Genomic DNA, 25,620 nt, shown 5'->3' on the forward strand with positions numbered 1-25,620 from the left:
CCTCAGGCGAAAGGGAGGATGAAGGTGTAAAAGGGAACAATTCTCTCCAGATCAATGAGAACTCCAAATAAATAGCAAGAAGATGCTGTTAGCAACTCATGACTGCAGAATCATGGTGAGAGAGAATTCGAATATCTTATTCCCCAAATTCAAATATTGTATTCCCCAAATTTGAATATTAAACTCCCCAGCAATATCCAAGGTAAATGTATTCTCTAATGGCTGACTTAGTCCTGGTAGATTTTGATAGTTTCATTTAGCTTCCTGCTATCCTTCCTGCTATCCTGCCTCCTTATTTTTCAGGTTCATTCACTTCATAAAAGTGCTTTGATTCCAGCCCCATATTAGAATTTATGAACTCCCCAACAGTGGAAATCCTACATTTCCTATTCCCCATTATACTCCATTGCTGTGCAGCCAACCATGCTTTGAGGTCTTGTGCTGAAGTGGTAAGGTCTTCTGTCCCTGTTGTTCAAGTTGAACATGAGCATGCAGAAGTATGATCTTTCCATGGAAAGGTCACAGGAGCCGTAGGGATGATGTGGTGAGTGACTATTTTTGTTCCTAGACACTTGTAATAACTGAGTATCACTACGTGTGAGTGCACCAGGACAGCTGCACTTGGGAAAGCAGCTTTTCTTTTATATGCCAATATTATGTCAGATAATCAAAGAACCAAGTTAATGGAAATAGTATTTCCAATTACACTTTTTAGGAGTAGAGTTCTTACTTTGAATACTGTGTAATGATTTTTCTGAAAATAAAATTATCTATGTAATACCTTAAAAGCACTTTTCCTTTCTAAAAGTGCATTAATTCTGTATTGGTTTTAATAAGTTCTTCAGATACTTTTTAAAAATAGGTTATTTAGGGCCGGGGATTCAGCTCAGTGGTTCCAGCACCTGTTGCGCAAGCGCAAGGTCCCGAGTTCGATCCTCTTTACAAAAAAAAAAAAAAAAGGTTATTCACTTAGCCTCTATCAGTAGGTTCTTACCAGTATTCCTAGAGCAGAAAAAAAAGGTAATATTTTCTCTTCTTGCCATGACTAGAGAACACTTTTTACAGCATATTTTTATTGCATTCATTCTTCAACTTTGTTACATTGGATACCTGTTCTGCATCAGAGTGAAGGTCAAGTTTAGAAATGAACAAGACCCAACTCTTAATCACTAGGAACTCATAATCGTTAATTTTTGTTTTTTAATTTATATCTTATTAGAGACCAAATCCTTCTGTACTGTATTTTGAAGCAATGAGCAAGAATTTAAAATTTTGGAATGATGTCCATATTTGTATTTAGCAATATTTGAATTTTAAGAGAGGTCTCATAAACTAAATTTGTTATGTAATTAGGTGGAAGTGAATGCAGAAACTATAATTTCTTCAGTAACATCTCTTTTTGTCCATGTTACTTTAATGTTAATTTCATTTTGATTTTATTTCAAGCCAATCTGCATGTTAAACATACACACTGTAATGTTTATTTTTTAGGGCATTTAAAAAATTTACTAATTTTTGTTACCATTTTAACCATAATTTCACATATACTTTAATCTCTTATGAATAATTTTTTTAATTTTAAAAATTTATATAATCAAAATATATCCATTGATTTATAAAGGGAAATAAAGTTGCTTGTTGAATTAAGTCTATAGTCTTTAAATTGAAAATTTTTAAAATTTCTTTTTTGTTTATTTAAAAATTTGGAGGAATTTTCCCCCACATAAGTAAACTGTGTTTGTTAGGGTACATAGTCTATAAAGTACAAGAAAACATGGCTCAGTGTTCAGAATTCCAGTATTGTTATGGAATGTGTCAGACAGGACATAGGTTACTTTTCTGACATTTCTGTAAATGTTCTATTTTGGAACACTGATTTATTTTTGAGGTTTTTTTTAAAATTTCCTATCCCATTTCCTTCCCTTATTTGCCATTTTGGCTCTTCAAAAGTTTAATGTTTCTCTTATTTCATGGCCTTGCTGAATCAATATAAATTACCCAGTGATAATTAGTGCCTTATGTAAAGTACAAAAAGTTGAAATACAATATGCATCTTTAAATACATAGTGACTTTTGCTTTGAAAGGTTATCTCACTTCTACCCTCATTTTCCTTGATCTTTAGTTTGTTTCTTTCATCTTCCATTTACAAATATGTTTAAATCACAAATATCCTACACCATCTCCTCATCAATCTGTTTTGAGACCACATCCTTCCCTTTCAGTCCCTCCTCCCCATTTCCTCCTTCAACTATTGCCTAATCTCAAATTTGTTTTTCAATTTAAAGCAACCTGAATTCTAGAGACCTTGAAAATGACAAATAAAATTCTAGTACTTCTTGATTTATTAGACTCCTCTGTACTTTACACTAACTGTTCTTTCTTGGAGTTCATCTTGGATTTGGTTTAAAGAGACTGCATTCAGTTATTGTTAATTATTTTTCCCAGTTTTTGGTCACAAAACTGAATCTGATATCATACGCTATTGAAGACCCTTGAAATTAAATAATTAATTTCTACTTTACTCATTTTATGTATTCTCCTTCAGCTATCTATTCACATACGTTGTTTCAACTTTATCCAATAAACTATTTCAAATTGGATCATAATATTTATACGTTCTTCCCCCTTGTAGCCCCAGAATCATTTTTCCCCCTGTCAAGGAACATTTCTATCTAATGTTGAATAACCAGGACTAAATTCTAGATACAAAAACTCAAAACATCAAACAGTCCTCCTCCATCACACGCACAAAGATTTGTGATTCTCCTCTTGGATTCTCTTACTGATGGTACTATTTTACAATTAGAAATATGTCATCCCTTAAGTCTTTTTTATTTCCATAATTAAATGGGCTATCAACCTCCTATTTTCTCCTCCTAAAAACATTTCTTGAATCTACCCCTTTGCTGGTATCCTAGTTACCATTTCACTAGTTCAGTCCACTCCCTTTTATATGAACTAAAATATTCTTCATGCCAAAAGCATCAACCTGGCCTCCAGCTGACTAACCTCCACATGGCAGAGATTTATTTACTATACAGATTTAACAATTTCATGACTTTTTAAAAACCATACAGTGGTTTTTCCATTAAGCTTATTAATAAGCAAATAATCCTCCAAATCTGCCTCCTATCTAATGTTCAATCTTATTTTTGTTCCGTTGACTCAAAATTTGCACTACAAGTATCCAGAATTGCTTGTAATTGTTCATACACACTATGTATTTCTTTAGATCTCTGATTTTTCTTCTGCTGTTCATTGCCCCCTAAAATCACTGCCATACCAACTCCAGCTTCCACCAGTCTGACCACCAGCTTTCTGACACCTCCAGAAAGATGAACATGACTTTCTGGGGCCGCACAAGTTTCTTTATTTCCTAAAAGCCCTTTGTCTTGGGCCTTACTACACTCACCACATTATAAGTGCACACCTAATTATGCATCCATCGCCTTCAATAAATTATGAGCGTAATGAAAATAGGAAAAATATCTAATGCGTCTTTTTTTCTCTGCTTCTCCTTAAAGAGTAGGATCATTTTTAGTAGGCCTGTAACATGAGTTTTCTTTCTTTGAATGGGTGAAGGACTTTTATTATTCACACTTTCCTTCAAGTTAAATTTCACAATTGAATATTTTTTATCTTTCAAGAGTTATTGTAAAGATTGCAAGCTAACCGTAGCTTTTCAGATTCTCACTCGGAAATACACAGTACACTATTAATTTTATAACATAGCAAGATCTTCTTCCAAAAACATTGTGAAGAAGTAATAGAAAAACATATATTCTTCAGAATAGAATAAGAGAAAGTCAGATAAGACAATTTAGAAGATGTTTTAGTAGTTGATTTTTCATTTTTACTAATGCTTTTGATTATAAATTATGTATGATACTAATTCAGTAGTATGTACTGGAATTATTTCCCTTTCGTTTATTTTTAAAGACTTTTGTCACAGGTATATTTTCCATAGTTCTACAAGTTAAAATTTGCTATTCAAAATAAATCCTCAAAACAAAAACACAAGCAAATCAATTCTCTAACTAGTAGGAATGTTATAATCAGTATTATTGAAGCAGAGGTATAGCAACTTAATTGTTATTTTAGAAAAGCTATATTAGTTCAGTAGTGTCTGGAGTCACCTAAAAATATCATGTGTGCTCTAGCCATATATAGGCCCTTCATTACATCATTACATTAGGATTAAATTTAACTTCTTTTTCAATTTAAAAACTAAGAGTTTGGAAAGATAGTCTCTGGAATCACCAGTCAAATTAGACAATTCCATATACCATAGCTGAATAAGCTATGTAGGACAAATCTCTGTAATTTCCTAGAGCTATTTATCTTTTGTGGAAAAGGGGAAAAAGGATTCCAGAAGATTAGAAGATGGAAGAAATAATATTTCCATAACATCTCAAAATGAAATTCTAGAGATTGTATATTAGAATTATGTATACTTACATAAATTTACTTAAATGTTCATCTCAGTAGATTCTTTAGTTACTTGAATTTCTGTTTATTCATTTACTTACAGGGTTTTTAAAATCTATTATTGTTTGAATTAAATGTAATGGCAGTTTAAAAATTTGTTTTTGCTTTCATGTTATGACATTGCTATTTTAAGAGACAATGAAAATAACCTGCAGTATGATAAAATCAGTAATTTGCTGTGTAAATAAGTTCATGTTTAAAGAAAAATATGTTTTAAAGACAGTCATATTGAAGGATTAAAATGACCTGCTTATGTAAAGTATTCATGGTAATAACATTAAAGCACTTTAACTCATTTTCTGCCGAAAGCAACCTCTAAGAAGCATTAACCATCAGGTTATTATATTATATAGAATTCTTCATGTTTTCTTTTTAATTGATTTTGTTCTTTACTTAAAAGCTTTTGAAGTAAGTTATGTATGTGAAAACAATTACAGTCATTGAACTATCAAGTTATTCATCAAGACATATAATCATGAATGATGCAAATGAATAGTAATTCAAAGAAATGACCTCTGTTTGTTTGAATGTTAGCCACAGAAGCAGTGCAAAATTCCCTTTATTGTGGACATGTTTCTTGGCATTCCACTTGGGTGGTAATTGCTATAAAATTTCTGTGTATTCGTCAGGCAATAATCTTTTCTCTGGTTTTAAATTCATGGTGTCCAAAATCTCTAGTAATGGGAATTAAGAATTTAACAAGGCATTATTTATCGTAATGATTCTTTTTAAATCAGACTAATTTTTCTCTCCATGTATTTTTTTTTAAAATCTGCATCTTCTGCAGGTGCATAGGCTCGACTATTGAAGACTGCATCGGCCTGATGGATAGGTACTTGGTGTGCTTGCTTTCCATGTCCTTCTTCCGAGGTTCCGTGTGGGCACCGGTGCATGTGTGTGCATGGCACTGTGGATGTAGAATGATGTTTTCTGTTCTATAATTGCCTGCAGGTGTAACGGTCCCACTATTCATGACTGCATTTACTACCCATGGACGGGCCATTCCACTTTACCACAACATGCTAGGTAACATCTACCATGTTTCCATTTTATCACTCAAATCTTTTCCCAGCTGTCATGGACGAAAAAATACTAACCAGCTGAATTAAAATTCCAATACATTAAATAAGAGAGTTATGACAAAGACGGAAGCATTGGGCTTTTCAAGCCACCAAATTTTAGCTCTTTTTCCTCATTCAGTATGTCAGAGTTCTAATTAATATACTGCCACTTATTTATTTAAATTTGTACAACTTGAACATGATTTTGAATCATTAATCTAGAACATTATAGAATTTTTTCCATCTTAATTCTCTACATAGTTACAAAATGAAATTTTTTAAGGGAAGGATTTGCAAAAATTGGTCTGTGTTTATATTTCTTATATAATTTGAATTCATTCTAATTTTATATTATTTTGAAGTGAATAATATATTCTCTAAGTAGAAGAATTGCTATAGAATAGAGATTATATAGAAAATATTTTGTGCAAGTAAAAGTATGTCTTGGAATTATAAGTAAAAACAATGTATTTTCCACATTCATACAAAATCTATATATGAATATTTAATCATAATCACCAAAAACTGGAATATACTTAAATGTTCTTCCATTTTGGCATATCCATGCATTGTAATACTACTGAGTAATAGAAAGAAACCAGCTACTACTATACATAATATGGATGAATCTCATATACATTTTGCAAATTACAGGGAGTCAGACTGTAAAGGATACATATTATATGATTTGATTTGCATGGCATTTTGGGAAAGACAAAGCTATAGGGTCAGAAAATCAATTAGTTTTACCAGAGGCTGAAAGTTGGGAGATGAGGTCAATTAGAGAAGAAGGAATTTATAGTAATATTAAAAAAAATATTTTATATCTGCATCATGATGATGGTTGAACAAATGAAAGGTCTTGTGAAAAACTAGAGAACTTTACATTTTGCTGTATATAAATTATGTAATGTTTGAATTTAACTGCTTATCAACTATACTTCAGTTAACTTGACTTTTAAAACATCTCATAAAACATTTCCCAAATAGAAAAACCCTAACTTTGTAATCCTGTATAAAAATATCATTAACTTTATCAAACAAATTACTTGTATCTTTGTGGATGACATAAAACTAGCAAACGAGAATTGTGGATATAGAATGGCCTTTTAATATAAACTTCTGTATTGAAACATAACATAAACATTCACAAAACAGGTACAAAGTACAGTGATTTACCCCACAATGAAACCGGCATGTAACCATCAGCCAGATCCAACATCACAATGGCAATGGAATCCCAGAAGCTCCTTTACACCTTCCAGGAGGCAGGCTTGTAACTACTGTGCTGAATTCTAACACCATAGGTCAATTTATATAAATTCAGTCATATAGTGTAAATCTATACATCTGGCTTCTTTTGCTAAATATTATATTCATGAGATTCATCTGTTACTGAATTTACCTTTTTTTGCATCCATTTTTATTGCCTTTAAATATGTCTAAAATGTAAAGTGAGCCAATGAGTGATATCTTAATAAATTGTTTTTAATGATGAAAATAGGGGCATTAAATCCCCCAAGTATGTTCTAGAGTCAATTATTTATACAACAGTGGCACTTTGACACGTGGGCACAATCAATACTAATTAGATGTTGAGAGCAAGGTAAATTCATGGAAAACAAAGCAAAGAAAGGGGAAGAGTGGTACAAACAGAAAAGAAGAGAGAGAGGGAGAGAGAGAGAGAAGGAGAGAGGGAGAGGGAGAGAGAAAGGGACAGACGTCTAAAGTGCAGTTTTAGAAACCACAGTTCATCTTGGGTTTTTCCTCAATTTACAAAATATTTTTTCCTCTTTCAGTCATTGTTTGCATCACTTTGAAGAATATTTTCTCATTTATTCTGATGATTTTCTTTTAATTATCTCTGTTGACTAATAAGAGAGATTGGAGTATGGGGTGAAGTTTGCAGTCTTGGGAATCATAACTTCTGGTTCAAAGCCAAATCCCACCATTTCAGGTAGACTGGGAGTAAGTTCCTTAAATTATCTGAGCCTCACTTGTGTCCTGGTATAAAAGGATATGATAATATACCATAGTTCTTAAATTGGTTAAAAATAGTGAATGTATCCTTATAGCAGTGTTAGGCTGGTAGCAATCTTTCAATGAATGCTACCATATTAGTTTTCTATATATGGAGAATTCTCAAACCTTGCAAATGAGAGAACCTATCTTCCAGGGGGAGGAGAGAGGTCTCTCAAGGTTGCCTAGAGAACTTTGATGTACATCCCTAGCCTTCTGATGGGCTTTTTGAAGGAAAGGAGGAAATTTCTGTCTCTTTGCCTTAGGAATCATAAAGCTGGCTACTGAAGTATGTCAATATAGATTTAATATTTCCAAAATTTAAATAAAAGTGGTATTAGGATTCTCCATCCTATTGCCTTTCTGGATGCCCAGGCCATATGCTGTAATTCAGAATCACAGACCTAATTCTGATAAGCCCTGATATCAGTTGATATCCATGGCCATTAGTAGTGTGTACAGTACTGCCCACCATTCCTAAGAAGATAATTTGTAGTCCACCATATGAATGTGGAAGCATGGGTTCAGCTATTGGCGACACCATATGTCTTATCTGTAAAGTGGAGATGATAATGGCAGGATTTTTTTCCATTTAGTTTATTAATATATTTCAAGTATACAGTACAGCTGCATTCATCATTGGGATCTTGTACCTATTCATGATGTATCTTGGTTCTTATTTTTTTCCCATTCCCCTGCCCTCCCTTCACCCTCTCCACCCTTCCCTATTTACAAAGACGTTGTTTCCATGTTTTTCCTTTTCTCATATTTTTGACAGTGGCAGTTTTTAAATGGGAATTTCAAACCTCATAAGATTGGTGTGAGAATTAAATAAGATAAGCTGCAGGAATCATCATGTAAAACACGTTCACTAGTGGTCATTATTGCTCTAGTTGAAATACTGACATTATAATCTCTTTGAAAAATCTCATGAAATTTTATCCTATTAGTATTTTACATACCAGCAAGGCAGTAATCCAATAGGTGAATGATTACACAATTGAATTCCAAAATTTCTCAGATTATAAGCACTTGAATTTTGTGTCAAACTTCTGTGTGCAATGTTTTTGAAGAGTAAGTAGATGATGGCTAATTGTTGCTTTTAGAAAACTCCAAATATTGGAATAAGTAACTTTGTGAACTTAAGGCAGCGTGACACTATTCTTCAATGGTATTGACTTGTCAGAATTAATTGACCTGTCAGGAACTGTTTTTAGGCAGTTAGGAATTTACATAAAGGATTTGAGCCTGATTGCTTTGGAAAAGTCTTTATGATCATTAAAGGTCTATTGACACAAATTCGATGAAAAAACTAGTGTGGCAAGTATCTCCTTTTTCAGATCCTTAAGGTTGCAGTACTTCTCTGTGATGAGTGTACATTTCACAGAAGGCAGGGGACAGTCTAATAAGATTTCAAGTTATTTTCCAGTATTAAGCCTCATATTAGTTTCTTTTTTTTATCTTCTGTCTTAATTGTTAAAGTGAATAATCCATTTACAAAAAAATGCAATTGTAAATAATTATTCAAAATTTCATAAACCGTGCTTTAACTTGGAGATTTTCCAAATCCCTAGTTTTCTTTTAGTCTCAAAAAATTACATTGAACATGCCATTGTGACTATTTCAAGATATTTAGAGTTTATAGTCCCTATTGGCCCCATTATGCTGTATTCTCTTTCCTAAATCAGCAGGAAAAAAAGATTGAAGATTTAAATGAAAACAGGTGAAATGTTTCCAGTCTTGATCGACTTTCATTTTCTAAGCAGTGTAATTCTTTCCCAAGCCTGCAATTTGTGAATTGGCATTCCACACTCCATTTACCTTACAGGCTGCTGCTGGAAATTCTTCCAGGTAGATTTGATAAGATAGAATAGAGTGATTTTCTTTCTCTTAGTCTCCTAAAATATGCTACTTATAATGAAAATACTACATGATATTTTAAAACCTTTCCATATTTTTCTAATTGGAATTAAACAGCTTAAAAATAGTATTTACTTTCACCAACCTTTCCCCACCAGTACTTCTTCTCTACTTTTGATGGTTCTTTTTCCCTCAAGAATCTTACAAAGAAATATATTTATCAAGATTACTATTCTTTTTTTCTGTGACACTTATTTCACTTTGCACATATCTTTTTCATATCATACATTTTCATATCCGTTCTGATAGAATAGCATATCAGATTGTGTTCTGCTTTGGATTGTGTCCATCAAGTAAATATCCAAAAACTTTGTAAAATCCTAGTCTCTTATTCCAGAAGGTGCTAAATTGATTAATCTCAATAAGAAAAAGCTCTATTGGTGCATCATCTCTGCATTAAGTTGGGAATAAAAAATGTAAACTGACTAGGGATTATTTTTGAATTTGTGAGAAAAATTATTAAAATTATTAGATATCTGCTCAAGAATTTTTATCTGGCTCCTTGCTTCAATTCAGTTCTTCTAGGTGCTTTACACTATGAAATAAAATAATTGAACTCACTTTTAACTCTCTATATCTCATATGGGCAGCTAGTTGAAACATTTCATATTTTTGTCAGGTTTTAATGCCTGTGCCCTCTTCTTACTTTAGGGTATATTCTTTATTACCTAAGAGGTCACATAACACTTTATTCTTTATCAATGTGACCCATGTACAGGATATGAGAGATATGATGTGATATTCTTGCCATTACTTTCACAAATGGCACAAGTTTTTCTTTGTTTGTTTTGCCCTCAAGGAATTTAGTTAATAACTTATGTCCAAGTCAAATGGTCAAAATCACCCATGGATGGTTGCCTTAGCTGAGTGGCCGTTGTATTATGATCCCTAAGTTCAATAAATAAAAGTACATAGCCTTTTTATTATAAGTCTAACCTCAGCCCATCACATCTGTATATTAAATTTACTTTTGAATTAAAGACAGTTCCAGAGGTGAATCTCTTCTTTTCTAGATGACTTTTGGCCTATACTTCCCAGAACTTATAAATTACCAAAATTTCCAGGGAATTTTAAGGTGATGATAAAGCATCACACATCAGATTTTAATTATTTTTCATAGCATTCAAGTTTGTATGTTAAATATTTTCTTCTCAAGATTGAGTGCTTTTACAATGATATCATAATAATCATAACTTTTTACTAAAGCTTTTTGAGATCCTAGAAATTTTAATGTTTTATACAAGCTTGCTGTCTATAAAAATGTGACCAAAATATCCTGTACTTGTGACTGAAAGTCAAAAGAAGTTTTTAAGATCATTGACTTTAGGACTAAAGTACAAAGTCAAAAGATACCATTATTAAGTTGGTAAGATGTTGATTATACTCATTAAGGATCAAAGAAAAAAAAAACCAACTCAGTCTGTAGAAGGAACCATTACGGATATCTTTCACTCTTTCCCATCAACAGCTTTCTGTGGTATGGAAGTTATATTTTTTTTTGTAATTGCTAATTTCTTATTTGGAAATATGTTGGGGCTTCTTACAGCCCACTAGCTCAAAATGATCTTAAGCTTTATTAAAGTTAATTATGGACAGCCTGAAGTCTGCTATTAAAAATAAAAGGAAACAAAAGGTAGTATATATTCCTAAATCCTTGACTCTTTTCTCTACATAAATTTTTATAGTTTTAAAGGTACCCAATATATTATTCCAAGATTTCATTGTGTGCATTATTTTCTTATAAAGTATAATTTAGAGGCGTTGTTATATCTTAGGAATTTTAATTGGGATGTTTAGTGTATTAGAAATATCAGTTGCTATTTTATAACATTTAATTTCTTTTTTTTAAATTCTTTTATTGGTACATTTTAGGTATACAATAAGTTTACATTTATCACTGGGCGCTTGTACCTGTACATGATGTATCTTAGTTCTTAATTTTTTCCCCATTACCTGTGTGCCCTTCACCCCCTCCACCCTTCCCTAATTACATAGATTTCATTCCATTTTTTTTTCTTTTCTCATAATTTTTCCTTTCCCTTCTTCCTTTTCCCCTCCCACCACCCCTACATCTTTGGACCTCAAATTATGAATTATTCATTTTAATCCTTATTTACACTTTCAATTTCTCACACTAGAGAAATTTCTAACAACTCCTTTTCCAAATAGGATACAACTGAATTATTAAAAGTGAAAATATAAGCCCTTTGGGAACATTTATGTAGACAGTATACATAGTGATGCTTTGATAGTATAGAAAGGAAGTAAAAAATGGCAGATAACTATGATAATTCCTAATGAAGAGAAATTACCCATGCTTCCCAAAAGGACTAAGAAAGAGGCATGTTAAGTGAGCTAAATCAAAATTATATAAATTATATATGTAAAAAAATGGAATCGCTAAAACAACCTGGTACTCTACTAAGATGCAACACAACAGTTAACAATAAAATATTAAGATAGCTGAGTCAATACCTCATCTACTCATTGCCTGAATTAACTGAATGAGTTCAAATTAGTATATTATAAAAGGAATTTGTTACAGTATGGAGCATGTCTTTGATCTTATCCTAGTGTTCAGTTCTTACAAGCTTATTTAGTATATTTATAAAATGATTTCAGTTCTATACAGAATAGAAAAAAACGAATAATTGTCTAACAATGAATGTACCAAAATAAACTGTGCTAGTGTGAAGATATCAGTGAATTATCTGTGCAATCACAGTTTGGCCCACAAACCTATGTTGAAATTCGCAATATCATATCTGGATTATATACTATTTGATATCTAAGATAGTAACGTTTAAAAAAGTTAAAACTTTGTGATTAGGTAAAGGAACTACTGAGTTACTATATAACATTTCTATTCCTGTGTAAATTATCATAAATTTGGTAGTTTAAAAAAAACACGCAGTTCTGTAGGTCAAAGGACAGGCATGGCATAGCTGGTATCTCTCCCTGGAGGGTTACTAGGCTGAAATCCAGGCTAAAAAATCTGCCTGGACTGTTTCCAGCTAAAACTTGAAGTTCTTTTCCAAGTCCATTTGGGTTACTGGCCGCCTCAAGCTCCTTGAAGTTGTAGGACTGATGTTCCCATTTTGTTGCTGGTTCTTTTCCAAGATTGTGCTCAGCTCTTTGTGGTCAGGTACATTCCTTTTCATGAATCCCTTTCTGTTTTCAATCCAGTAATAATATGGCAGGTCCTTCTCATTCTTTGAATCCCTTAGGTGTTTGTTTTTTTTTTTCCTGTGACTTCTCAACCTACATTTGGGGGTTCATGGGACTAAGTCAGGCCTACGCAAATTATCTCCCTCTTTAAGTGATTTGATTCCTTAATTACATCAAAATCTATATTAGTATTTGATTGACTAGATGAGTGAGATAAGGTATATGTATTGTGCCAGTGTCTATGATACTGGGAGTCACTTACTATTTCTGCCCAACATATCTACTTACTATGGTAACTTAAAGAAGTATCATTTCCAATAATACCCTTTACATTTTTCTTGTCCTTTATGAAAATTATTGTCCATCTCATGCAACTCTGCCATATAGACTCCTTTATGACTAAAGAGATTAATTGGTCATGCTATCTTCAAATAATTTTTGGTGTTCATCCCTCAAAACAAAAAGCCTTGAAACAAGCATTATGATATTGTCTTAGAACTAAAACTATGGTTTTATTTGTACATGTATATTATACACTGAAAGGTAAACTCTAAATATCCATGTTGGCACCAGATGCTCAATACTCCTTTAGTGAGTACTACTTCACAAATATAATTCTGACTAAAGTGCCCCCAGGTTAACACCAAATTTCTGATCTTCTCATCAAATTTTCAGATTGATTATTCTTCCCCAAGACTGCTCTAGACCTCCATTTCCACTAGCCACCTGGAATTGAGGACCTTCAATACAACTAAACAAATTGAGATGTTCTGTGATCACCAAAAGTACACTAGATTTTGAAGACATAGAATAAAAAGTGTATTCAAAATATTTCTTTAATCATTTATTTGATTACATATTGAAATATACTAACTTGGATAATGAGGTAAATAAAATTTTATATTAACTTTATTTTTAAGATATGTTAGAATAGCTTATGGACACTTAGTTTGCATTATGTATCTGTAGCCCCATCAACATGGAACTATGATTTAATACTCAATTTTGGTAAAGGTTTTACCCACAGTTAAAGCAATGGACTGGTTGCTTTTGTGCATTCATAGAAGGGTGCTTATTCTATCAGTTTCAATAGGTTACAGATAGGATAAGTAAGACAGATCAAAGTAAAAACACGGTTGCCATAACCCATATACCTTGCATATACTTGTATACACACCCCAATCTTGCAAACTTCTGTTAGAGAAGAAAGCTAAAAGTTGATCATTTGTGTCTGCATTCAGAATCTTGGTATTGTCTACTTTACAATTGAAAACTACACAGAGTTGAAATTATATTGTCTAGGCTCTCTTAAATTTGCTTTATATTACTAATAAAATGTTTAATTTTTGTACATAATCAATGAACAAACGTTAGTTGAGCAGAAAGATTTTAAGTGTATGTCAAACTTCCTGTTTTATAGTTGCCATATTTTTATAAATGAGTCGAAAATATTCCCTTATTCAGGGATACATTGTATTAGGCTGTAAGTATCTTTTTTCATGTTTCCTGTTTAACTAAAGGAATCTAATTAAACGAGACCCCCTTCTGTGATGTGGTTACATAAAATGATGTGTAGATATTAGCTTAAATTGCTCTCTTCATGCTTTTTTCATATTACTTCAGCACATTCCCTAACTAATCATTCTTTCATAAACATACAATTATTTTTGCATACTATGCATGTAAGCAAGAGCTAATTAACAGGGAGCACTTTGATTTACTAACAAAATTCCGACACAGTGATTTTATTCTCAGCTACCATCCACCCTAAAACCCAAAGTGGTTTAATTTCATTGTAATTTCACAGTAACTCAGTACTAAAGAATGAATGATAGGAAAAGGAAAACCTACCTCTAATAAACTCTGAATGCTTGTAGCCAATGTAATTTTTATAGCATTCTGTCCCTCTGCTCAGAGTAAAGCATTCCATATGCTCAAGTCATTTATGGAATAATTATAGTTACTTTTAGTAGAGTAAAAATGAAATAACAACCAAAACATTTTACCATAAAAAGTTTACTTGTTGAGGGAACTTTTTCAATAGGCAAAGCAAAATCCATTTCCAATGCTATTTTTTTACTGAACTTTGGGACTCTATATTCTAAAATTCAAATCCCAGCATGTATACACAAATTGCTTTATACCTCAGGAAAGAATGATTCAAAAAAAATCCAAAATATTAGTTTTTATTATTTGTTAAGGTAGCACTACTTTGTTAAAAAATAACTTCACATATTTAGCTGAAAACTCATTTTCACCACTCTGAAGATCCTAATACTTATCTATTAGGTGTACCATGTTATCACATTTAATTTTCATGACAAGTATATCAAAGCAGTTATCATGTTTCCATTTTATAAATGAGCAAAATGGCTCAAGCAAATAAACAATTTCTAAAATATTTCTTGTGGTAAGTGAAAGAAGGATTTTAGCACAGGTGTGCCTGATTCCAAAAACCATTACTGTATTTCCTCCTCTCTACCAAGCTGGTTCCCAAGCGAAAGGACCAGTTAAGAGCTATTTTATGATGAAGATGATTAAGTAGCTTTACCAATTGTCTTTCAGTAAATCTTAATTTTGCCTCCTAAACCTACCTCTGATGTATAATATTTTATAATACGGTCATCACACAAGATATTAATTTTAGAGCAATCCATCATGACCAAAGCATGTACTTGTATGATAACTTCATACTGTAGAATATGTGTAATTTATCAAAGTTGATTGAGAGCAGTGATAAGTTTATGTGCAAGACTATGGGTGCTAGATTGTATATGATGTTTCTCCTAAGAAAAATATTTTCCTTGTTTATAGAGTTGGCCACAGCATATTATTTTTTAAAGGGGGAGGCAAGTTAGAAAACATCTTCCACATATACTATTTAACAATATCCAGCCAATAAGTATTCATTGTATTTATGTCAGGAATTACGCTAAGGAACAGAGAAGAGAATGAAGAGAAAGAGTAAAATAATTCCTACTTCCATAAAAATGTTTATATGATTAAAGAGAAAATTGTCATTTCAATTTATAATCATATATTTACATAATTATAAGAAAAAATTACAAATGGATTGTATGGTGTGGGAGTGGCCAGGAGAAGAAAAATGTAATAGATGACACCTGGGGTTTTGAACTGACCACATGGATGAAAAGTAAACTGTTCAGTTATAGACTGATATGAAAAAGTTTCAAAAGGAACTAAGACAAATTTGTTGGGATACTTTTAAAAATATGTTATTGCCAAGATAAATTTGAGATATTTCTGAGATATTTGGGTTAAGATTTTTCCATAGGCAAATTATATATAATATTCTTGAGCTCATTAAAGCAGTCTGGATTATCATTTATAATTAATCTATAACAATAGATGCAATTTCACATGCAAATAAAAACTGGGTGAGCCTCAGGCTTCCCCCTCATTCAAAAAGCAGATGCAAAGAAAAGGACATCACTTAGTTAAGAGCATTGAGAGGGTAGAGTTACATGCAGGAGGAAACTAAGTGAGGTGACCTCCTAGAAGCCAAGGGAAAAATATACAAGAATGTACCCATTTTTAATGTTTTTAGAGAAGCAGTATATATTATCTATATCATCTTATTTGAGAAGTTTGAGGTTGAGTATGAAATTTGAAAAAATAGAAGCACTGATAAGGGTGTTAACATGGTTAAAATTAAAATATGTTAGGAAGAGAAGACAGAAATGGAAACAGCATGTATAAAGAAGCTACTCAAGGTGCTTTGTGTAAAGGGAGGAGAACATAGAATCAAATGATACAGATTTTTGATTGTTATAACATGTTTGTAAGATAATGAGGTTGACCCAGGAGATGAAAGTTCATATTTCAGGAGATAGAGAACAATGTGAATAAAATTTCCTTTAATCAGCAAAAGAAATAGAATTCTCAGTGATTATGTGGAGAAGGTGGCCACAAAAAGTAGTAGGGATCATGCATCCATTGTAACTGGAAGAAATTCACAGCAAAGAGGTAAGGATTCAAGTACCTAGTGGATTTAATGGTGAGAAAATGGATAAATTCAAAACTTCTTCTTAAATAAAACACTATATGAGGTTATCATCTTAGAATAGAATCCAGGAGGCTATATGAAACTTCAAAGACAAGACTCAAGTCAGATATATCCAATGTAGGCATCTTCCCAGAAGAGTTGAAGACATCATATTACAGTGGTCCATGCATACCCATGTTTATAGCAGCACAATTCACCATAGCTAAATCTTGGAAGCAGCCTATATGTCCATCAACAAATGAATGGATAAAGAAATGTGGTATTTACAATGGATGTCTTAGTTACTGTTCTCTTTGCTGAAACAAAATACCCAACACCAAAAGTTAAAGGAGGAAAGGTTATTTGGCTCACAGTTTGTACAGGTTTCAGTCCATAGCCAGCATGCTCCAAGACAGGGTGGCATGGCAGAGGGACATCACAGAGGAGAAATAGTCCAGGGCAAGCAGGCAGGTGACAGCACATTAGCCCACTTTATCTTATATTTTGTGCAGGCTACCCACCCTGGGCCAGGTGTAGCATTCATACCCTTAATCCTTGCTAGAACTAAACCAAAACAATCAATGGATTGATTTAGTAATTACACATTCTTGATCCTACCACCACACACTCTAGATGGAGCCATTTCTGAAAAGCTCACACTCCCATGACTGCATGAGGCTTTGAGGGGACATCTGGACACAAGCCATAACAATGGAGTACTACTTTGCCATAAAGAAGGCATTTGTAGGAAAATGAATGCAATTTGAGACCATAATGTTAAATGAAATAAATCAGACACATAAGCTTAAATATTGCATTGTTTCTCTTATATAAGAAACCCAAAATATAAATAAAGCACAAAATAAAAGATGGACAAAAGGAAACATGGAGGGCTGCGGATTTGACTCAGTGGTGCCGCCACCTGCCTCACAAGCGCAGGTCCTGAGTTTGATACCCGGTACCAAAAAAATAAGGAACCAGGGAGAGGCTGAAAAAATGGAAAAGGAATTAAGAATTAAGATGTACATGTACAAATCACAATGAGGAATGTAAAAATCATTACTATAAACATTAATAAAAATAAAAATTAAAAATAAATTATGAATAAAATATAAATTTGTTAAGAATTTCAAGTAATCTATTGAAATACTTTAGAGAGGAACATCATCCTAAAAGCATAATACTATTGCTAGCCAGTGCTACTAGTCCATTTGACATAAATTATAATGTTCCCAGTGAATATTATATTTTATTCAGCCACATTATCATTGTTTAGCCATAGGCATGGGTACTTGTATATTTGGGTTTACCCATGATTGAAGTTTTGTTAGATGAGCATATTAACAAGGAGGTAGGGGTCAAGACTGTATAATACCATACATTGTAAGATGAGTTGTGAATGATAGCAAAGACTCATTAAAAATAAGTTGAATAATGAGAGAAATTGAACATAAGGGAGGCTGTTATGCAATGAAGACATGATAGAGTCAAGAGAGGAAAGATTGTGGAAGTAGAGATATTAGAATATGCAAATTGGAAGGGAGGTGAGCTGAGAGGAGGTTGCTAGTCTGCAAGTAGAGCGCTTGAAATCACCTTCCAGAGATGGTGCTGATACTAGCAATGCATATAGGAGTATCAGTAAGAATGATAGACAGGACTATCTGTCGGAAATGAGTAGGGAGGGAAGTAGGAAGCCTGGAATTTGGATAGACAGAGAGAAACAGAAAATTCAACAGATGTTTAGAACTTAAAATTGATTGCCTGACTTTGTGATTAACTGGATGTGAAAGAAATAGGAGAATAAATGGTTACTAATTATTCCTGGGTTTCTGGCTTGAGAAATTGAGTGAGTAGGAGAACATTCACCAAGATTTGGCAAAGTAGAGGGTTTGTTAAATTAGTCCTCTAGAGTTTACTTTGGATGTATTGAATTTGCAATGACGTTCATACAGCCATGAAATGGTAAGTGAAAAATTTAATGTATAGACATAGAAGTTTCTCCATATACAGACATGGGGGAGAAGTGAATAAAAAATATGAAAATACAGATAAGTGTTGATATTTTTTTGAAAAATTTAGATGTGAAGAAAAGGAAAAAGATGGTTAAATAATTAGAGAAGTAAAATATCAAGTGAAAAGTATTTTAAAGAGGGATGAAATTTGTGTTTTGGAAGACTCAATAGAGAATAAAAGTTTGCAGATATATTAGAGGAAAGAAGACATCAGTCATAGCAGTGTCCTGAAAAAAAATTAAATTAGGAACGAAAGCAAATAAGAAAGGAGTAGCCTGTGAGATTCAAAGACCTCCTCCTTCACTGTTTTAAGAGGAGAAAAGAAGTGGGGAACAGAGTAAGGTTCATGTAGATGTAAAGCTTTTGTAGGCAACTGCTGAGGAAGTTTCTGCTTTATGTTCTGCAGTCTGTCTGATGTTATAGCTGAAGTCATCTTTCCAAAAGGGAGGAAGGCATTTGTTTAGTGTGTGTGCAGGTGTGAAAGGAAGGATGGTCTGGGAAATTAAATTTAAATACAAACTGTGCTAATTTTTGTATTTATATTATTCTGACATTAATTTACAAATCATTAATGATTTACAATGTTGCCTTACATGAACCCAACTGGAAGGTCACCTATTTAATTTTTGCATGGAAAGTAACAGGTTGTGTTTTGCTATTACTGACACTGAACTCATTAAATTAGAAGACTGTTAAATACATAATCAAAATCTAACAGCACCCTGTATGTATTCTGAGGAATTAACAGATTTCCATACCTGTAGCGCTAATTGAAAAATGGTGAGATATAACAATTAATCTAAATTACACCAATGCTACAAACATTAGGAATTATGCAGTTGTACAGGTACAGAACATTAGTAAATCAGTCCACTGTGAAATATTTATCTTATTTCAGTTTTTTAAAGTGCTCTCAAGTATGTATTGAATTATGATTGGAAGTCTCTTTCAAATAAAATGTCTTTGGCTTGATTGTACGGATACAAGTTTACCTTTAAGCAATTTCTCTGGCCTTTGTATATTTTTTCTCATACCTTTCTTTTAAATCCATAATAAGTAAGGGTGGAATTCATGTTCTTGATGATTGATTAAGGCTCATCAGCCATATTTTATATATTTCTTCTTTCCTTCTTCCTGTTTTTAAAAAATTAATTATTTTCTTTAATACATTTTAAAGTAAAATTTAACTTGTAAATGTAACACCAGATCAGTGCATTCCATACAGATAGATGTATGTGTACAAGTCTGCATGCTAGTCTTTTCACACATTTATTCATACACTTATAAGAATATGCAAAAGTAAGACAATTTGTAATCAGCTATGAGACCCAACTATATGTATTAATCAACAACTTACTTTACTCATATAACTGAAATTTTGAAAAACATGACAAATCAATAGATATAATTCTTTTTTATGATTGCATAATATTCTCTACTACCAATGTACCACCAATCAACTATTGAAAGATAGGTAGGTTATTCCTGCTTTCATGCCTTTAACAAATTATAAAATAAATGTCATATATATTTATCTGACACAACAAAAATATGTTTTGCTCTATGAATACACATGGAAAATTTTCAATTTTATTCATCTTTGCTAATTGTTGCTTTCAAATTCAAATATAAAATTCATTAAAATTATAGAAGATACGACACTTGAGTTAAAAATTTGAGTTAAAATTTCATTATTAACTTATCTAATTTTATAACAAATCATTTTCTTTTAGTCTCCCCAAAATATAACTGCATATTGTTCATCAAAAACTGTCAAGAGCTGCATGTTTTAAATTTATTCTGATAGGTTTATAGATTAATTTATAGTGCTGCTTATCATAGAGAATTTGATGAACAAAGAAGTTCAATTATGTCTCTTACAAAGTTTGATTTTAATTAATCATAACTGCTTAGTTATATATACAGTGATATTTAATATTTTAACAAGTTACAAGATTATTTGACCCTATATAGTTTGAAAATAATTAATAAAATTAATAGAATAATTTAGTGAGTAGTAGCTACATCTACTCTTTTTTTTTTTTCTTGAGACAGGGTCTCACTATAGTCCAGGCTGTCCTTGAACTCAGCAAGTAGCCCAGGCTGGCCTGGAATTCATGGAGATCCTCCTGCCTCAACCTCCAGGGTACTGGGATTATAGGTGTGCACCACCACACCCAGCTACATCTTCTCTATTTATGAAATAGTATGACTGAATTTCTTGGGAAGGCATGCCTCTTTTTCTTTCTCCTTTAAATTACTACAAGTAGACATCATTACTTGATAATAAAGAATAACTGACATGAATTTCATAAGTTGTATCCATTTCATACTATCTTAAATTTATAGTTCTGTTCTTTAGATTTATTTGGTTTTGGATATTTGCAAATAGATGAATACTAGTATGCTTCATGGTCTACAACTGTGTCCAAGAAAATGTGCTGCAGCCTCCCCCAGCAACTAATTCAATGACCCAGGGTGAAGTTAGAGTCCTATTATCTCTTTCTCTTCTTGCTATTTTCTCCCAGAAAAGCTGAATCTTTACATAAACTTCACTGGAATGATTATGAGAGGAGCCATTTGCCTAGATAATATTCCATATGGAAATATAAAGATATGTAATCTGAAAAATTAAAAGGTAGAATATAAGAAAATATAAAGTTGTACATCAGTCAGGGAATTTTAAGAGAAATACTATGCTTCCAATGTATTAGGTTTAGATTTTTTCCTTAATGACCACTTACAAAACAGACTTTAAACCGTCCTTTCCTGGATGCCCGCAAGCAATCATAACATCATACAGAGATGAATGTTAATGGGATATATAATTTCAATAATAGAAAAGTAATAGACAAAGAACAGATTGAAAAATTAATATTCTAACTATGAAGAGAATGTTTCATGTAGATGTGGGGGTTTTCCTTAGTAGTGATGATTTCTTTTGCATGTAAATGAAATAGTTTCAGGCAAAGTACAATGTTTTCTTGGTATTATATTATTTCAATGTTGTTTGGATTGGCTTAGGTCTGATTATTTTTTCTTTTACTTTATCTAGAGGCTGTGAATCTGTATTCAGAGCATCTGCAGAATCATAACATCTCTAGGCAAATGCTTTTGAAAAAATAGGTTTCCCCATAATTAGAAATGTGTTCTAATTAGGGGTTGATGCTCATATAAGTTTTTAAAAGGAGTTATGTTACTAAACATTGTTATTAGATGCTTTGAAATGTGTTTATGTGAATTTGGTCACAATAAACCTCCCCTAAGACTATAAAGAGTAATCTCTTCTATATTAAAAACATTGTTTAAGAGTAGGGTGCAGTGACCAAAAGCTTTTGTGAAAGAAGGGTTTATTCGCGTTTTCTCCAAACCTCTGTGAAGTATTTTACCACAGAGCCGACAATGACAGCCTCACCCTCTGATTTTTCCCCTTGGGTTACTTCCAATCTATGATGGACCTAGACATGAGAAAAATTGGATATTTGTAGTTTGCCAAGTTAAATACTAATGAAGAGTTCTTCTTTTCTTTGTGTTCTGTTTATTGATCTGCCAATGTGTATTTCCTTGAGGTACATAAATTAAGGGACACATTTGACTGCTTTTGAAGTTTATTACTACTTGAAAGTGAATAACAACATGCTGTCCATTCCAATGTATTTAAATTCTACCACTTAGACACTGCACCCTTCAGGCAGCTTTCCAAGCTTCTATTCAGTGTTAGGCATAAAACTATCAGGTGTTTTCTTACACCATTTTGCTCCTCGCTCAATAAAGGCTGATGGCGATTAAACCTAGGTCAATGAACAACGGAGTATGAAAATGAAGCAAATGTAATGCATTAGAATCTCAAAGGCTCTTAAGTGTTAACAAGGAAAAGACCATTGGTGTCATTTTTTTGTTGTTTTTAAAAACCTAAATATCTTGAGATGATGCATTTCATAGTTAAAATTCAAAAAAAGGGGGAAGAAAAAGTGAAAAATCTAAACCCAGTTTCCTTTTAGTTAGGATGTTAATTGGTTACAAGTAAAAATTTGTTATAGATGACTTCACAAATATTTTACTGTTGTTCTTTAACATAACAATATTATGATCCATAGTTTTCATGGTTATATAACATCAGGACCAGATACTGTCGTTTTCTTGATCTTTCTGCTTTGATGATAAGATACCTGCTATTACTTTTACCATTTTGTCCAAGGACTGAAGCGGAGGGACAGGTTCCTTACCTCTCCCCGTGGTGTCCCAGAATTCCTCTTGCTGACCTTTGCTTTCATTTCACTGGCCAGAAATATGTTGTCCATTCACGTAGAGATGCAGAGACTAAAGAAACTATTTAATGTTTTAAAAATTAGTAGATTGAAAGTTGTTAAGGGCAGAGGATTAGGGATGACTGCTGGGTTAGTTAACCAGGAACTTTGACACGATATAGTGGGAGTGAGGGATAAACCAAATTACAACAGGCCAACAAAAGTAACAAGCTCTCTGAAAATCAATTTATCTGCTTTGAGGAGAGAATATTCAATTATTATGAAATAAGAATAAGAAAATAGTTAATGTATCAGCTTCAGTTCAGAGAAGCATTATATTTAAAAAATCATTTTTTCTCATCAGAGATTTTTTAGAATTATGTTTTGTTAAGTTAAAAATATATAGGAAGCTCTGAATTGTAGGATTTATGTGCTTTTAAGGGCCTATGTAAGATTAGAAGTTAATACACATTTATAGAATTCAATTCATTCTATTCATTCAGTAGTTTATTCATGTAATAATAATTTTTTAGTACTTTTTTCATGAGACAAGGAGATAGGCTTCAGAGAAATGTCAAGTAGTCTGACAATTCCAGCACATGAAAGACTTCTTTTCAACTGAGAGAAACAGAAATACTAGTAGTTTTTACTTTCAAGTTGTGACTATGCTTGCTTGTCATTACATAGATAAAGAGATGGATGATAAATCATATTTAGTGAGTAAATGTAAGTAGAGAAGGGAAGAAATCTAATGACTGAGTATTGGCACTCTCTTCCGTTTGAAGAAGAAAGAACTAAAGAAATAGCAAAAATGACTAAAAAAGGCTCAGCACCTAGAGGAGCAACTAGAGAAGGTGATGTGATGGAACTCAAAGGAAGATAGTGTTTTTAATAAGTTATATGCTGCCACCAGATGAAGATTAGATCTAAGAAATGACTGATTTGACAATATAGAAACCACCATTGAACTTGATAGGGCTGATACAGTGGAGAAGGACAAAGCAAAATTGTGATGAGAATTGGTTCAAGAACTAAGAGTGGAAGTGAAGTGAGCAGTGAGTACAAGCTATTTAAAAGATAAATGAGAAGAATACATTCTGATATTTCAATATTTGTTCCAAATACTAAAAAGACACAAGTGGAGGAGTTGTATTTTCAGAAATAATATCAACTAAAATATTACCTTGATTCATTCGGTAATTACTGAAGATCTTTTTTGAAGACTATTATTAGGAGAGATGGAAATAGACAGATAAATAAATAAATAAGTGGTAGAAGTGATAATCTTTGATATTATGGGGTTTATAGTTGACCTGATAATAAAAAGTAATCCAAGGTGACCAGGGATTTAGCTAAGTGGTTCCACTGCCTGCCTCGCAAGCACAAGGTCCCAAGTTCAATCCCTTGTACCAAAATAATAATAATAATAATAAAAATAATAACCCAAGAGGAATAATTACAAATATCTAAGTTTGGTCTGGGAATGCAAGAGACACATGAGTGCTAAGGATAAATACTCATAAACTTGATAGCAAAATAGAATGAATTAGGTAACACAGATGGCAATAAAATTGAAGCCATTGATTGCCTCTTACTATTTTATTTCTAACATAAGATTATTCCTTTGGAAATTATTAAATTATTTTGAAAACTTAAGTGGCCACTATTGAAATAACTATTTTTGTTATTTTAAAAAAATTGATATTTAATGTGAAATTTTAAATTCTCTGAAAGGAGGATGTCCTCAAATCCTAAAAATTAATAAGGAGGTCCATATTTTATAGGTTTGTAACTCTTGTAAGTGATTTATTTCAATAGGTCAGCTAAGAGCTAAGAATAAAACTAGAATGAAACAATAAAATTTTCCTCAATGAAAGAAATTAAACCATGTAAAATACTACGGTTTATCACCCAAACAAAATGGAAAAGGAAGCAAAGAAAATGGTAAAAGCCTTTGAGCTACAATTTTTTTTGCATTTTCAATTTTCCTAAAGAAAAAATAAAGTATTAGAAAAAGTAAAATGAGGTTATGTTGTCTGTAACTCTGTTTAATTGAAAGGGGGAAGTTACTAACAAAATCAACACAGGTATAGGTCTTGAAATTAAGAAACAAGTGCGAACAGAATTTTGGAAGGCAATAAAATAATAAGTAGATTTTAGATACACTTCAGCACCCCAGGTCCACAGATTCAAATCTGCTCATTATTTCTTATTCTCAGATAGTTTCTCCTGACTTCTGCTTGTCCATGAGTGGCATCATTGGGCTGTACTCATTCAAACGTAGGAGTCCAACAGTCTTTGGACCCTCCTCTGTCTTGCCTCACTGTTGACTTTATAGTTCTTGTCACTTCTGCTGTGGTTACTACTCTTTTTCTCCTACTTTCAGACTTCTCTATTCTGTCCCTCAGAACCACTGGTGAAGACTATGAAAATAGCTGACTAGTCTTCTTAAATATATTTTCCCTTCCTATGTACTGTACAAATTGCTACCAGAATAATTTTCCTGATGTATTCTTGTATTTATATTTTAATAGAAAATGCTTTTGAGCACACAATACCAGCCATTAAATCTTAACTATCCACTTGAATGCCTGTGACCTTGAGCAAGTTATATAACCCACTTAAAATCCACTGTACATGTCAATTATGTTAAAGAATTACTTGAGATGAGACATATAAAATGCATAGTAAAAACAGC

At 32.4% G+C, this 25,620-nt stretch overlaps 1 protein-coding gene across 5 annotated transcripts in view; it reads left to right on the top strand.

The window, feature by feature from the left end:
• The window catches only part of Erbb4 (erb-b2 receptor tyrosine kinase 4), a 1,128,010-nt gene that overhangs the window by 856,618 nt on the left and 245,772 nt on the right, over window positions 1–25,620 (top strand). For 2 of the 5 annotated variants that reach the window (XM_004851107.3, XM_004851109.3), the window contains exon 16: window positions 5,277–5,321. The exons of 1 other annotated variant lie outside the window; for it this stretch is intronic. In XM_004851107.3, the coding sequence (XP_004851164.1) occupies window positions 5,277–5,321 (45 nt within the window). Of the gene's footprint in view, window positions 1–5,276; window positions 5,322–5,440; window positions 5,516–25,620 lie in introns of all 5 variants that reach the window. 2 more of the 5 variants (XM_013074521.3, XM_013074522.3) reach the window with 1 other exon arrangement.

The sequence above is a fragment of the Heterocephalus glaber genome, unplaced genomic scaffold, assembly GCF_053883595.1.
Source record: "Heterocephalus glaber isolate CG9 unplaced genomic scaffold, H.glaber_assembly_v1.0 deba00000621, whole genome shotgun sequence".
NCBI lineage: Eukaryota > Metazoa > Chordata > Mammalia > Rodentia > Bathyergidae > Heterocephalus > Heterocephalus glaber.